This window comes from Coffea arabica, chromosome 4e, assembly GCF_036785885.1.
Source record: "Coffea arabica cultivar ET-39 chromosome 4e, Coffea Arabica ET-39 HiFi, whole genome shotgun sequence".
NCBI classification, from domain to species: Eukaryota; Viridiplantae; Streptophyta; class Magnoliopsida; order Gentianales; family Rubiaceae; genus Coffea; species Coffea arabica.
Genome location: NC_092317.1, coordinates 16,134,695 through 16,147,086, shown reverse-complemented (window position 1 = coordinate 16,147,086; position 12,392 = coordinate 16,134,695). Strand labels below are relative to the sequence as shown.

The following is a 12,392-nucleotide window of genomic DNA, read 5'->3' as shown; positions in this document are numbered from 1 at the left end:
AAATTCACATAACACATTGTAGCAAAATAATACACAGAGATAAAACAATAAAAAGAAAAAGAGGGATTGGATCCCTCCCCTCGTGAATAGTGTCCCTAATAAGGTAAGACAGACTCTACCTTAGGTAAACTATCATGGATGCATGAGATATTGGCTTACTAATGCATCTAGACTCGATAGGGTTTAGGTCCCCGAACCTTCAGACTTGGAAACCAAAGGTCATCAACCCCAAGGTTCTTTGTCGGTGGCTCGAACGATTCCCCAGACATTGCTACGCGCACGTCGTGCCACGGCCACATGTCCAAGTGAATCTATCAAAAATCCTTAATCTTCGATTAAAAGCTAAAGGCTATCAACCCAAAGCTTAAAATGGAAGATTGAGTGACCCCTCGGATCATGCTACGCACACGTCGTGTCGCGATCACACGTCCAAGTGGGTCGCCTAATCCTAACAGGGAAGAGTGGCGTGACAAGCCACTAAAAGAAAAATAAATAAGGGATAAAAAATAAAACGTATGCACGTATGCTAGTGCTCGATTTGGAGGGGAGGGATCGAGAACCAATGCGAGGCTCTAGGGTAAAATTCCCCACCCCAAATGCAAAGCGCGATACATATAAGTAAATAAATAAATCATTCATCACATATACGAGGAACAATAAACGAATACGAGGGTGAAATGCAAAATATCCTAAAAGAAAAAAATGCAACCTAAAACATCCAAATATGATAAATATAAGGGTTAAAAAGAGAAAAGACGACTAAACCAAGTGCTTGGACTCTCTTACGTTCCCCAGTGGAGTCGCCAAGTTGTCGCGCCCCATTTTTCGTGATGGAAATATATAAGAATAAAAATAGGTATTTATAAAAGATCTGATTTTCATTTAAAAATAAGTGAAAAGGGACCTAGAATGGGACTTAAAAGAATGCGACAATTTGGGTCCAAAATTTAGTCTAAAAGGGTTTTTAAGAAAAAATAGGAGTCGCCACTTAGTATGGAGTTTTGGTGTACCAAGTCACCCAAAAATAAAGTAAAATAAAATAAAACCCTTTTTGACAACTCCAGGTCTTTGAAAACAAGAGAAAATGGGTTCGGGAGTCACGGTTGAAGAAAGGGAAGGCAAAGGTTCAATTGACTCAAACCTAAGGCACCCTTTCAACCTAGTCTAAGCTAGTTGCGAGGTTTAGTCAAAATTTTCCTAATCAAACCCTTAATTTTATCATATTTGGATGTCTCCTACATGGATGCAAATCTAAATTTATAAAATATCGAAAGGGCCAAAATATCCATTCAAGGGTTTAATTGAACCAATCACATTAATTGCGAAGGCCAAAATGATTCCTTGAAAGTGTCACAAGTATGCGAATGATAAAAATAAAAATAAAGAAAAGAAATTAAATTATATACATAGATATAAGTGATCAAAGATAAAGGGAATGCAACATAAAGGGTACGGGAGACAAAAACTCGTGACATAATTTTCTTATACATGGATTAATAGGGTATTTAAACTAAAAAGTTATAATCACCCATTTTCCATATTTGAAAAATAATTATCCTAACATGAACAAGCAAATGAACTAGCTTAAATGAGATGCAATTCTAAATGGCATGATTAGCATCTATAGCGGGTAAGGGATAATATAATAAGAAATATCATGCAAATGAGAAAAGATCCTAAAAATAAAAATATGCATGAAGATGTAGTGAATAGCACACAAAGATGAATCTAACGCAAGACGGCCTAAAGGGTCTAGCGTTGGACTAACCCATTTCTAAAAATCCTTACTAGCGTTGGACTAGCAAGTAAGCGAAGAGAGAAGCCACAACTAGCGTTGGACTAGTGTGGTGACGTTATGCATTAACAATTCATAGTGAAGCAAATAAAGCATAAATTAAAACAAATAAACACATAAGAGCACGTAGCACATAACACGTAAACATAATATCTAGATGCCAAAATCCTAAGAAAAGCGGATAAAACACATAACACATAAGCCACATAAACACGCAACCTATCTATTACATCGGGGAGCGCCTAACTACAATCTAGAAGGGAAAAATATAATAAAACAAATCTAATTATCCTATCTATTACATTTTTGAGGTATTTAAATGCCTCTTGAATCATTGTAAAAAATTAACTAAAACATACGTAAGAAAATTTGAATTAATATTTAAATCAAATAAATAAAGCATATAAAAATATAAACACATAGGAACACATAAGAGCACATAAGAGCACGTAATTGACATTGAAATAATAAAAATAGGGGTACCTCCCGTTTGAAGTGGTGACTAAATGGAGTCAAATTGTCCTATTTATACTCACAATGAACAAAAGAATCATGGCACCAATTTAATTGAAAAAACTAATAATAATGAAAATTCACCTCAATATGTCAAACGTAAATAAATTTAAGAATATCTAAAAATTACAAATTGAACATACTCAAAAGTAACATAATTAGCTATTAAAGAAAAGAAACAATCATAATAAAGAGAGTCAAAATTCATCAGGGACTGAATTGCAAAAACTGAAAAACTTTTGGGGACAAAAATTATATTTTTCCAAAGTTTAGAGGTCAAAATTAAATGAAAGATAAAATTCAAGGACCAAAGTGAAATTAATTTAAGGACCTAAGTGAAACAAATTTAAAATGTTCTGGGCCGAAGTGAAACTACTCCAAAGATCAGGGGCCAAAGTGCAAATCGTAACCAGATCTGGGCAAGAACAAGGGCATCGGGCCGCTCTTTTTATTTTACTTGGGCCAAACCTACCTAAGCCCAACTGAAAAACCAAGCTAAAACACACAGGCCAGCCCGTATTTTTATCCCTCAAGCCCAGCCAAAAATACATGGGCTCCAACCTCGTAGCCCAACAGAAACCCAAAAGAAAAAATAAACTAAAGCCCGATCACAAGCCCACAGAAAAAAATTGGCCCAAACCCCTTTTTTTTTCTTCTTTTCTTTTCTTTCTTTTTTTCTTCTTTTCTTTTCTTTCTTTCTTCTTCCTTCGGTTCTTCTCCTCCTCTGGCCATCCGAAGCTTACTTCAGTTGGTGGCCGCCGGTGGCGCCACCGCCGGCGACCTCTCCGGTCACCAAAATTTCTCAAAATACACCCCCTCACTCGATTTTTCGCGTAGGTTCCGTTTTCGGAATTAGTTTTTACAAAAGATGATCCATAAGTGGCCAAAATATCAAAATACAGTCCAGTTTTCATTTTTTAAAACACCCAAGTCACCACTAAAAATCACAAAATTTATACCACAACACTCCCTACAACCTCTACAATACAACTATGATCTTAGCTAACCGGAAAACAACAACAAAAGACTACATTAAGGCAAAACAGTCCCTAAAATTCTTTTTGGCATTTTATCAAATATTTAGCATACATACAGAAATATTACTTCTCTTTCTTCAACTTTGCTCAAGCCATTTCCCAAATTTTGAACAACACAACAACAACAATAAAAGACAGCAAAAGCCACAAAATTAAACGATAAAATGTGGGGTTGACATGGTTAATAAAGCTGGAAAAATACCTCCACTCCCGCAAGAGCTTCTTCGGTCAAAATTTTGAAGGAATTTCAGCACCTCACACTCCAATTGCTTGTTGTCTTCATTTCCTTCCTTCACCTTTCTTTGCTCCGAGGACAGGTGCATGTGAGATTGAGAGAACCAGAGATGGAGCCAAGAGAAGATTGAGGGAGATTTTTCTTCTTCTCTGTTTTTGAGAGAGAGAGCCGAGAGAGTCAGGAGTCCTTTTTTTTTTTTGTTTGTGGCTTCTCTGATGCGGGAGAGAGCCGAGAGAGGAAAATTGAGCCAAAAAGGTGGAGTGTTTTTGTTCACCAAAATGATTTTCTTCCCCTAATGAAAAGAAAGGTGCATGGGCTATCAATGATGAATTTTTTACCAAAATGGGAAGAAATGTTAATGAGGATGGAGTGTAAAAATGGGTTAATAGTGGTTCTGATGAAACAAAATGATTAGAATGATTTTTTTTATTTTCTTAATTTTCCTTCTTTTGTTTTGTTTTGTTTGTTTTTTTTTTAATTTTTCTTCTTTTCCTAAAACAAACCTGCAAAAATGAGAAAAATGCAAATTAAAATGCAAGAAAATAAATAACTCATTAAATAGAAAAATTTTGAAAAAATATTAAAAATTGACAAAAATTTGGTGTCTACATATGCTACGTAGTGTATGCCTCACTATTGACACATGAACTCTGAGTAATACTTTTATGTGAGTTTGCAGGTTCCATGGAAAGTTCTTGTAACTCAACGTGCTCAACTACATTTCAAAAATCAAATGATAAAGCCACTCTTGTATTTTTCAGATGATGTCATTTTTGTTTCCATATCATGTGAAAGGTTTTGACAAAGTCTACCTTGGATCTTTACAAGAAGTTACCTCATGCCGTCCTAATTTTTTTATTAATATATATATATATATTCCAAAAACGATTGACCACACCATTACAACTGTGTCTTGAGTAAAGTGTCTATATTGTCTAATAAATCTCAGGTTCTCTAATATCTGTAAGAAATCTTGCAATTTTCTGCAGCATTATTTAGCAATGCTATTCCTTTAATATCATATCTATCATATAAAGAAAAGGCAAAAGAAAAGAAGAAGATATTACTTTCAAGCTTGGAGTAATCAAAATCAAATAGCTTCTTTTTCATTGACATTTTCATCAATAAGTTCTTGATACCTAGCAAAAGGGAAGGGATCTTAATCCATAAGGGTTTTGATTAGCATATTCTTTCTAGTATATATATATATATATAACTCTTATTAGAGTTAACTAAATTGATCTCTACATAATCATCAGACAAGTGTGATTGTTCTACAGAATATCGGATATAGTAAGTGATGATCCTACATTGAAAATTTTGTGAAGATGAAAAGGTTTATAGTATTTTACATTCCAATAAATAAATTTTGATGGTCAAAAATAATTATGAAACGAAATTTCAAAATTTCACTTGCATTTGTCTTGCTTGACTATTAGATTAATATATATTGGTTAGTGGTCAAAAGATTAGTATTTGGACCTTAAGTTAATATTTTGTTTCAATTAACAGTTATGTTAGTTAAATATTAGATTGAGACATCCAGGATACAAGTTGTACTTTTCATTCTCCTTCTCCTTTGATGAAAACAGAAAATTTCTAATTCAGGAGAGTTTCTTTATTTCGCAGTAGAAAAACTCTAGTTTGGCTGTGTAATTCTTGGAGGGAATTGGGAATTGTTGCGTACACGGTAGCAATATAGTGTGGGCAAATTTCCTTTAAAAAATTAAATCTATCTTAAATAAAACTAAACTAATCTCTACGTAATCAGAAGACAACAAATCCTAATCATTAATGGTGGGCTACGTTCACGCCTAAGCCTTAATCGAAACTAAACTAATCTCTGTTTAATCAGCACACAATAAATCCTAATCATCAATGACGGGCTACAAGAAGTTGAGGGTTGAAATTCCAAATTCGTCGGTGGTTAACTAGTGCCTCAAGAAGGTTAGCCGAAATTCCAAATAGGCTTATCTCCAAAGTCCAAACGAATCTTTTGCTTGTCAAATCTCCTTAGATTTGAGTTAAGTTTCTGACTAATTTCTAGGAGATATCGTACTAAAACCAAGGATCAACACTGCAGAGAGGAGAGACACGTAAGGGACAGTAGCACAGGACACTGGAACATAGATTTTGTGGCAGTTGAAGTGCTGACAGTTTTAATGATTTTTCCACAACGACACGGCCTTTGGTCTGTACCTCATTTGGTATCTATATATACAAGTCAAATGGGATAACTGAATCATCATTTCCGCAATTGTTTGCTTAAACAAGGAAGCTTTTTTATGCCATAACAGCCCAGCAAGTCAGGAAGGCAGATTTCTTCTGATATTCTTGAAATTGTGAGAGGTTTTGATTTTCTTCTGATTTTGAGAATTTCTGTAACGATCACATCTGGGTTTTGTTTGGATTCTTTGGTAGATTCATCGATAGCAGGAAAAAAAAAAAGAGTGAGCAGAATGCCACAGGTTTGGCAGACTGAAGAAAGCAGCAAGCTTGGATCAGAGGAAGGAAACTGTTCAGGTTGCGAGGGGTTGATGGTTATGTGTTCAAAGAGGTGAGTAAAATTCAGATTTGCTTAAATTATCACTGATGATTTTTGTTTAGTACTGAAGTTTTTCCAATTTTTGTGACCATGCCTGTGAATTTATGTTTGTTCTGGGATTTTGCAGTAAAATTGATGGGATGGAAGAACTTGAGGATATGGTGAATCAGAAATTGAACAGTATGATTAGCCTAGTGGAGCAAAGATTTGAGGAGATTGATCAAAGCATTGTAAGTTTGAACTTGGCCAAGATCAAATTAATTAGCTGCACCTTGTACCAAAAAGCTTATGATTTTCATATGGTAGTGATTTCATGATTTGGTTTGGGTTGACTTCAGCTTAGTTGCAGGTAGTTTCTTGTTCTCCGCTGTCTGGCTTTTTGCCCCAATAAAGTTAACGAACGTTTGTTTCCCTTTTCATTTTTCTTAACTTTTTTACTTTAATTGATATCTTTGGTAAAACTTAAAAGGAACATATAATGCTTATAGGTCAAGGAGTCCAATAGACAATAGTTGCTAAAAACTGAAGACTATTACCCCAAAAAATGAAGAGAATCACTTACTGAATAGCTACTTATTTTCTCTCTCTTTTATTTCATTTTTCCTTATTTGAAATCCCAGTAGTAGTATCCAAATGTTTAAACTACCCATTTACGCTGGAGACTTCATGTTGATTTATACTTATCATCTGTTGTTGAAGTCTTTGCATCTGATATAGATTCTGTTATTACCGAAAACAAGACATTAGCAAATGGAAAAGCAATATTGTTTCTTTATTCTGGGAGATCAAAGAAACTTCTGCTTTTCATTATTGGTGAATATTCTTCTCATGTCTGCTCATGGAGTATATTTATTTTCCCCCCGAAATTTTGCTGCCATGTGAGCACATGAGCATGGTTCACCATATCGGCTGATTCAGAGTTGACTCGCCTGAGTCATAATCGGAATGGGAGGCATCGATACAATATCAACACCTGAATCGCTGTTTGACTGGGATGACTCGATTGACTCAACCGATATTGATTGAGTCAACTCAAATCGACAAGAAATCGGCAAAACTCACCGAGTTTGGCCAAGTCAAATCGTGAGTCGGATAACCAAAGTGCCGGACAACAAACAAATCAACCAGAAGCAGAGTCAAGAAAACTATAGAGTAGCGTAGACATAGATAGGGAAGAGAGTTTCAACAAATTCTCCCTCCCTAACTGCTAAAGAAGCGAGTATTCTGAACAAATATTTCATCACCTGGACTTCAGAGAATGCCAACTCTAGCTGGTAATCAAGTTTTCTCATCAATCTCTACTGATATATCCAAGATCGTTTCGTACTCGAGGCCATTTTGCAAAAATTTTACTGGTTCTCAGATCCGTCTTTCAAGCATTGCTACTCGGGCTCGGATTTCCAGTGAATCAACTTCTCAACCACTGCAATGGTGAACACCCACAAGTAGAGTGGGAAAGTGGGTTTTGAGGAGGATAGTAAATGGATGGAAAAGTAGAGTTAGGGAAATCCATTCCCAATGGATATGCAGGAAAGGAAGAGAAGTGGATTAATCGGAGAAGATGAGAACCTTTTTTCGGGTGGAAAGGAAGACGAGGATGCTTATATGTGGGGATTGGTTTTAGGCTTAATTACAAAGTGCCCCCTGTGATTATGAATCAGTAGCAAATTTCCCCTATATTTACAAAAATCATTTGCTTTTAATACTATAAATCAATAACAGTGTCACTTTCTTTAAATTCTTATGTTAACTAAGGTTTTTATCAACTTTAATTTGATAGTCGTAATGGTTATAGTATTTTTTTATTTTTATTAATTTTTCTATTTTCTTTAAAAAGCCTTATATGCTCTAACTTGCATATGACTTGATATTTAATCGATATGTTGTATGCATCAATTGTAGCTTGCCATTGGTCAAACGGTAAAGAAACTTGAAGTGGCTGTGGAGAAGCTCTTGGTTAGTTGTAGGAGGTAAGAAGCAAACTCAAAGCTCCCTTTGGAAGCACATGATAGTTGTTCAGTGTTTTCTTATTTACATTATCTATGTAAGTATAACAGCTCAAACATGTCTGTGCTTCTTGTCCAGTAATATTGAGAAGACAATACAGGACACCAAACAAAGATGCATGAAGTTAAAATTCAACAGCAATATCTCCGTTCCTTTTCTAACTGGAGAGCAAATCAAAGGAGAAGGAGGTAACAATTTGCAACTGTCTCTGATTGATAATTGTACAGGAGCAATTGTTGACTTTGGACGAGAAGCCTCTGCTCAAGTGGAAATAGTTGCTCTCGAGGGAGATCTAGATGATGATGATGAAGGAGATGCTTGGACAGCTGAAGAGTTTCAAAGTAAAATTGCTCGAGATAGGGAAGGAAAAAGATCTGTTCTTGCAGGAAAGTTGCAACTGAAATTGAATAAAGGAACTGTGTCTTTGTCTGATGTTAAGTTTAGAAGTTCTCAACGCTATAATGGTGGCATCTTCAAGCTAGGGGCTTGCGTTGTTGATACTTTTGATGGCGGTCAAGTAATAGAAGCGAAGACAAAATCTTTCCAAGTGAATGACTATCGCAAAAAATGTAAGTGATCCCAGTCTTTTTTCCCTCTACTGTGTCATTTTACCCAATTCAAATTAGTCATCGTCAAAGGATTGAATGCCATTATAATAGAGAACTGCTTTGAGATCAAAGTAAATAGGCACTGTGGACTTGGTATTATTAATTGTAAAAGCTGATCCGAGATGTCAATATAAGAACCAAAAGATGAATGAACGAGGCCTGAAGTGAGGTTCTAACTTGAGATTAGCACCAAAAGAGACCGAAATCAGATGAAATACTGTAGAATAGATAAAGTTTTTAGTTATTGAAAGGAAATAAAAAGATGGTTGAGAATCATGACAGTCGGAGAATGCCTATAAATGTATGACAGAGATTGACAAAGACCTATTGGATGGCTTTTTGATTTCCCAGAGGATTTGTGAATTCCATTTTTTTTCCTGAAAACTAAGCATATTGTAAAGCTTTTCTGGTGGCATATTTTTTAGCTGATACTTGTAACTCAGTTCTAAATTGGAAAAATATTTGTTCTCTGGCACTTCTGTATTCTTTGACATATGAGGTATATCTTCTGCTGAAAACAGGACATAAAAGGATCTAGCATCTTGAGAACTATCCTGTTATGCAAATCAAACAAATAGAAAACTTGGATGAAGAGTATAAGAAATTCTACATCTACTAAATGCTATTTCTGCAGATAACCAGAAGCATCACCCCCCTTCTGCATCTGATGAGGTTTGGCGGTTAGAGAACATTGGGAAAGGTGGTCCTATCCATGATCGTCTGAAGGGGGCCAACGTGAACCATGTGAAGGATTTCCAGACTAGACTCTCAGAAGACCCTGAAGAGCTCAAATGCGTAAAGTTCACTGCTTTACTTAATTTATACGGGCACTCTGCTGCAAGTTATTGGGTGCATACATGATTCACCGTATCTTCTTGTTCAACATGACCAGTTTAAACATACTATTTATAGCATTATGACTATGTCAACTAGTAAAACTTTACTTACCTAAAACTCTATCATTTTGCTCTTTCGCATTTGTATATTCTTAAGGAGACTAATACTTGTCTATGTAGCTATGCCACCAGCTTTTATATCTGATTTGTCCTTATCACTGAAAATGAGAGCTGCTCTCTCGCATGAAACTCTGCAACTTCTTACACTAATTGGTTATCCACAAGGTATGTGTTGCCTAGGATAATGTTAAGATAGCAAATAAATGCCCAAAAAGATATGCATGACCATACTAAATTACTGAAATAACTCTTCTGCTAGATGCTGGACATTTTTTTCCTCAAACCTAATACTAGTTGAGTGGATAATATGAAAGTTCAAGATCTTCTGAATAGTTGAAAAGTTGTTAATCTGTATTTTAGAATTAATACATGTTATTTTGTACAACTGACAGCTAGTAGGTCTACCTGCAAAGAAGTGGGAGGCCACAGTGAACCACGCTCAAGCATGCATACCTGATAATATGGTTGGACAGGTTCCTCCACCAGTATGTGTAACTATGTTGTACAATCTACCAGAAGATACCACAGAATATTTTATAAAAACCAATTTCACATTCTTTCTCTCTTTTCTTTCCCACTTGTTATACTTCTAGTTTATGCCAGCTTTTGAACATATGTTGTCAGGCTTATGCTTGCAATGTGTCAGTAGCATCTGGAGATGAAGACGAAGGAGTCTCTTTTGATGTTGGAGATCCTCTTCTGCAGATCATTTCTCCCTCATCTAATATTGTGGAACTTCTAAGTTCTCCAAGGCTAGAACATTTTAGGGGTCAAGATACTGTGGCCACTGAAATGGGTGAATGTGATCCTACAATCTTAAACAACTCTTTTGAATGTACCCTTTCTTCTATCCATCACACTAGTTTTGGTAAAGTTGAAAGTCGTAATACTAATTGCACTGATAATGTGGAGATCATGAATAGGTTGCATTCAAGTTCACAGGGTCTGGGATCTTTTTCCCCAAGTGACAGTCCAGTTATCGACTTCGATGAAGTTAAAAATTGGCTAGACGAAGACCCTGGTGTGGGATCATGTACCAGCCACAACCAGAAGAAGAGTTGGACCTTATTGTTTACAGTCTCAAAATGGTTCTCAAGAAGAAAACGAACAACAGCTTTTGAGAGGAATCATATTCAGAAGAAGCAAAGAATCTGTTACTGAGCCAAGTTTGCATAGTTTGCCCAGAACATTAGACTCGATAACTGTTGGATACTACAGGGAAAACTTGTACAGAGTTTGAATACTTATATGATCATGGATGTAGAACTATATTAGGAGTAGAGGGATATCTTCTGACAAGGCTTGAAAGAAACGTACAGGACGGCATTGTCAGATATGGTTCTTGCAATTTGGTGAATGTTTAATATCTGTAGCTTTGGCCCTTCAAAGAACAATCAATATAGAAGTCTTCATACATGTTAACTTGTTAAAAATGTTACAGATTCTATCTTGGGATAAACTTGGAGCCACCATCGCATCTATTGATATATATATATTTATATATTTATATATGCACAACATATATACCAAAACATTTCGAGTTATATATTGCATATCTTAGCTCAAAGTGCTTCAAGTGCATCTTTCATCGATAAAGTCTAAAATGCAGAAACTTATTTTGAATAAAAAATTGTCATAGTACCTGATGATGACCATAGATGGATGCAAATCAGCAGCCAATAACACCTTTTTTTTTGTGAGTCCTCTCTCCAACTGAATCAGCACCATTCTGAATGAACTCTTCTAAATTTGCATGTGAAGAGAACATAGCACAACCTACAAGTTTCAAAATTTCAAGAAACCCACCACTATTGTTCTTGTGTACCTTGATCAGCAAAGCATGAACTCTTTTAGAATTTTTTTTATAAAAAAAATTTGAAATCTTTTCGTAATTTCTAGTGTCCATTTTGCATGAATTTCATTAAGAAAACAGTCTGTATCCTAAGTGATCACATTCCTAAGGATAAAATACACTTTACTGCCATGTGGTTTACTAATTTTTCATATAAACTTCTTACAATTTCAAAAGTTATAGACTAAAGTGTAGATATGATAGAAATGATCCTCCGTGATGGAACCCAAGGAAATGTCAAGAATATTCTTATTTAAAAACTAAAATGGTTGAAGTGACGAAAATATATAAACTTAATGTACTTGATACTTTAACCCTGTATGATTTTATGTTTTACTACATAACCCCTTTATATTTTAGTATTTTATCATGCAACTCTCTTATGATTTTTAAATTATATACATAACCCTCTATGGTTAATTAATAATTTCAAACTTCACAAAGGGGTACTTTTGACATTTTAATTGATTTCATTATGAAATGCAAAATTCTGTGAATTTGACACTTTAGTTTAAATTACAAGGGGTTTATATATAATTTTTCAAATCGCAAGGAAGTTATATGAAAAAGCACTAAACCACGAAAAAGTAAAGTGTATTTTACGGGCATTCCTAAATTTCATGCTCAAAATATTGTTACTAAATTTCAAAGCTTAGCCGACCTTTAACGACTTTATGTAAATGTAGGAAAGTTCAGAAAGGGAAACTTTATGATTTCGTGTCAAAGCCCTAGAGTCCATTCGTGGATCTAACTAGAAATAAAATGAAAGGAAGTAAGGGGGGGGGTTGGTTTAATTACCGCATATTCCTTTAATTTCTTTTACCTGGATAAGTATCATCACTAA

The 12,392-nt window shown here is 35.1% G+C and overlaps 1 protein-coding gene and 1 long non-coding RNA gene across 2 annotated transcripts; one reads left to right on the top strand and one right to left on the bottom strand.

The window, feature by feature from the left end:
* Window positions 1-1,734: 1,734 nt before the first annotated feature.
* Window positions 1,735-7,730, bottom strand: LOC113741975 (uncharacterized). The gene is made up of 2 exons (XR_003460769.2): window positions 7,370-7,730; window positions 1,735-4,083 (listed from the first exon to the last, which is right to left on the bottom strand). It is a non-coding gene; the product is annotated as an uncharacterized lncRNA (long non-coding RNA).
* LOC113741974 (calmodulin-binding protein 60 A-like) lies at window positions 5,400-11,155 on the top strand. The gene is made up of 8 exons (XM_027269648.2): window positions 5,400-5,527; window positions 5,664-6,137; window positions 6,253-6,355; window positions 8,028-8,095; window positions 8,211-8,701; window positions 9,375-9,535; window positions 10,089-10,181; window positions 10,321-11,155. The coding sequence occupies exons 2-8, from the start codon at window positions 6,040-6,042 to the stop codon at window positions 10,855-10,857; spliced, it is 1,551 nt and encodes a 516-aa protein (XP_027125449.1). The 5' UTR covers window positions 5,400-5,527; window positions 5,664-6,039; the 3' UTR covers window positions 10,858-11,155.
* Window positions 11,156-12,392: the final 1,237 nt, after the last annotated feature.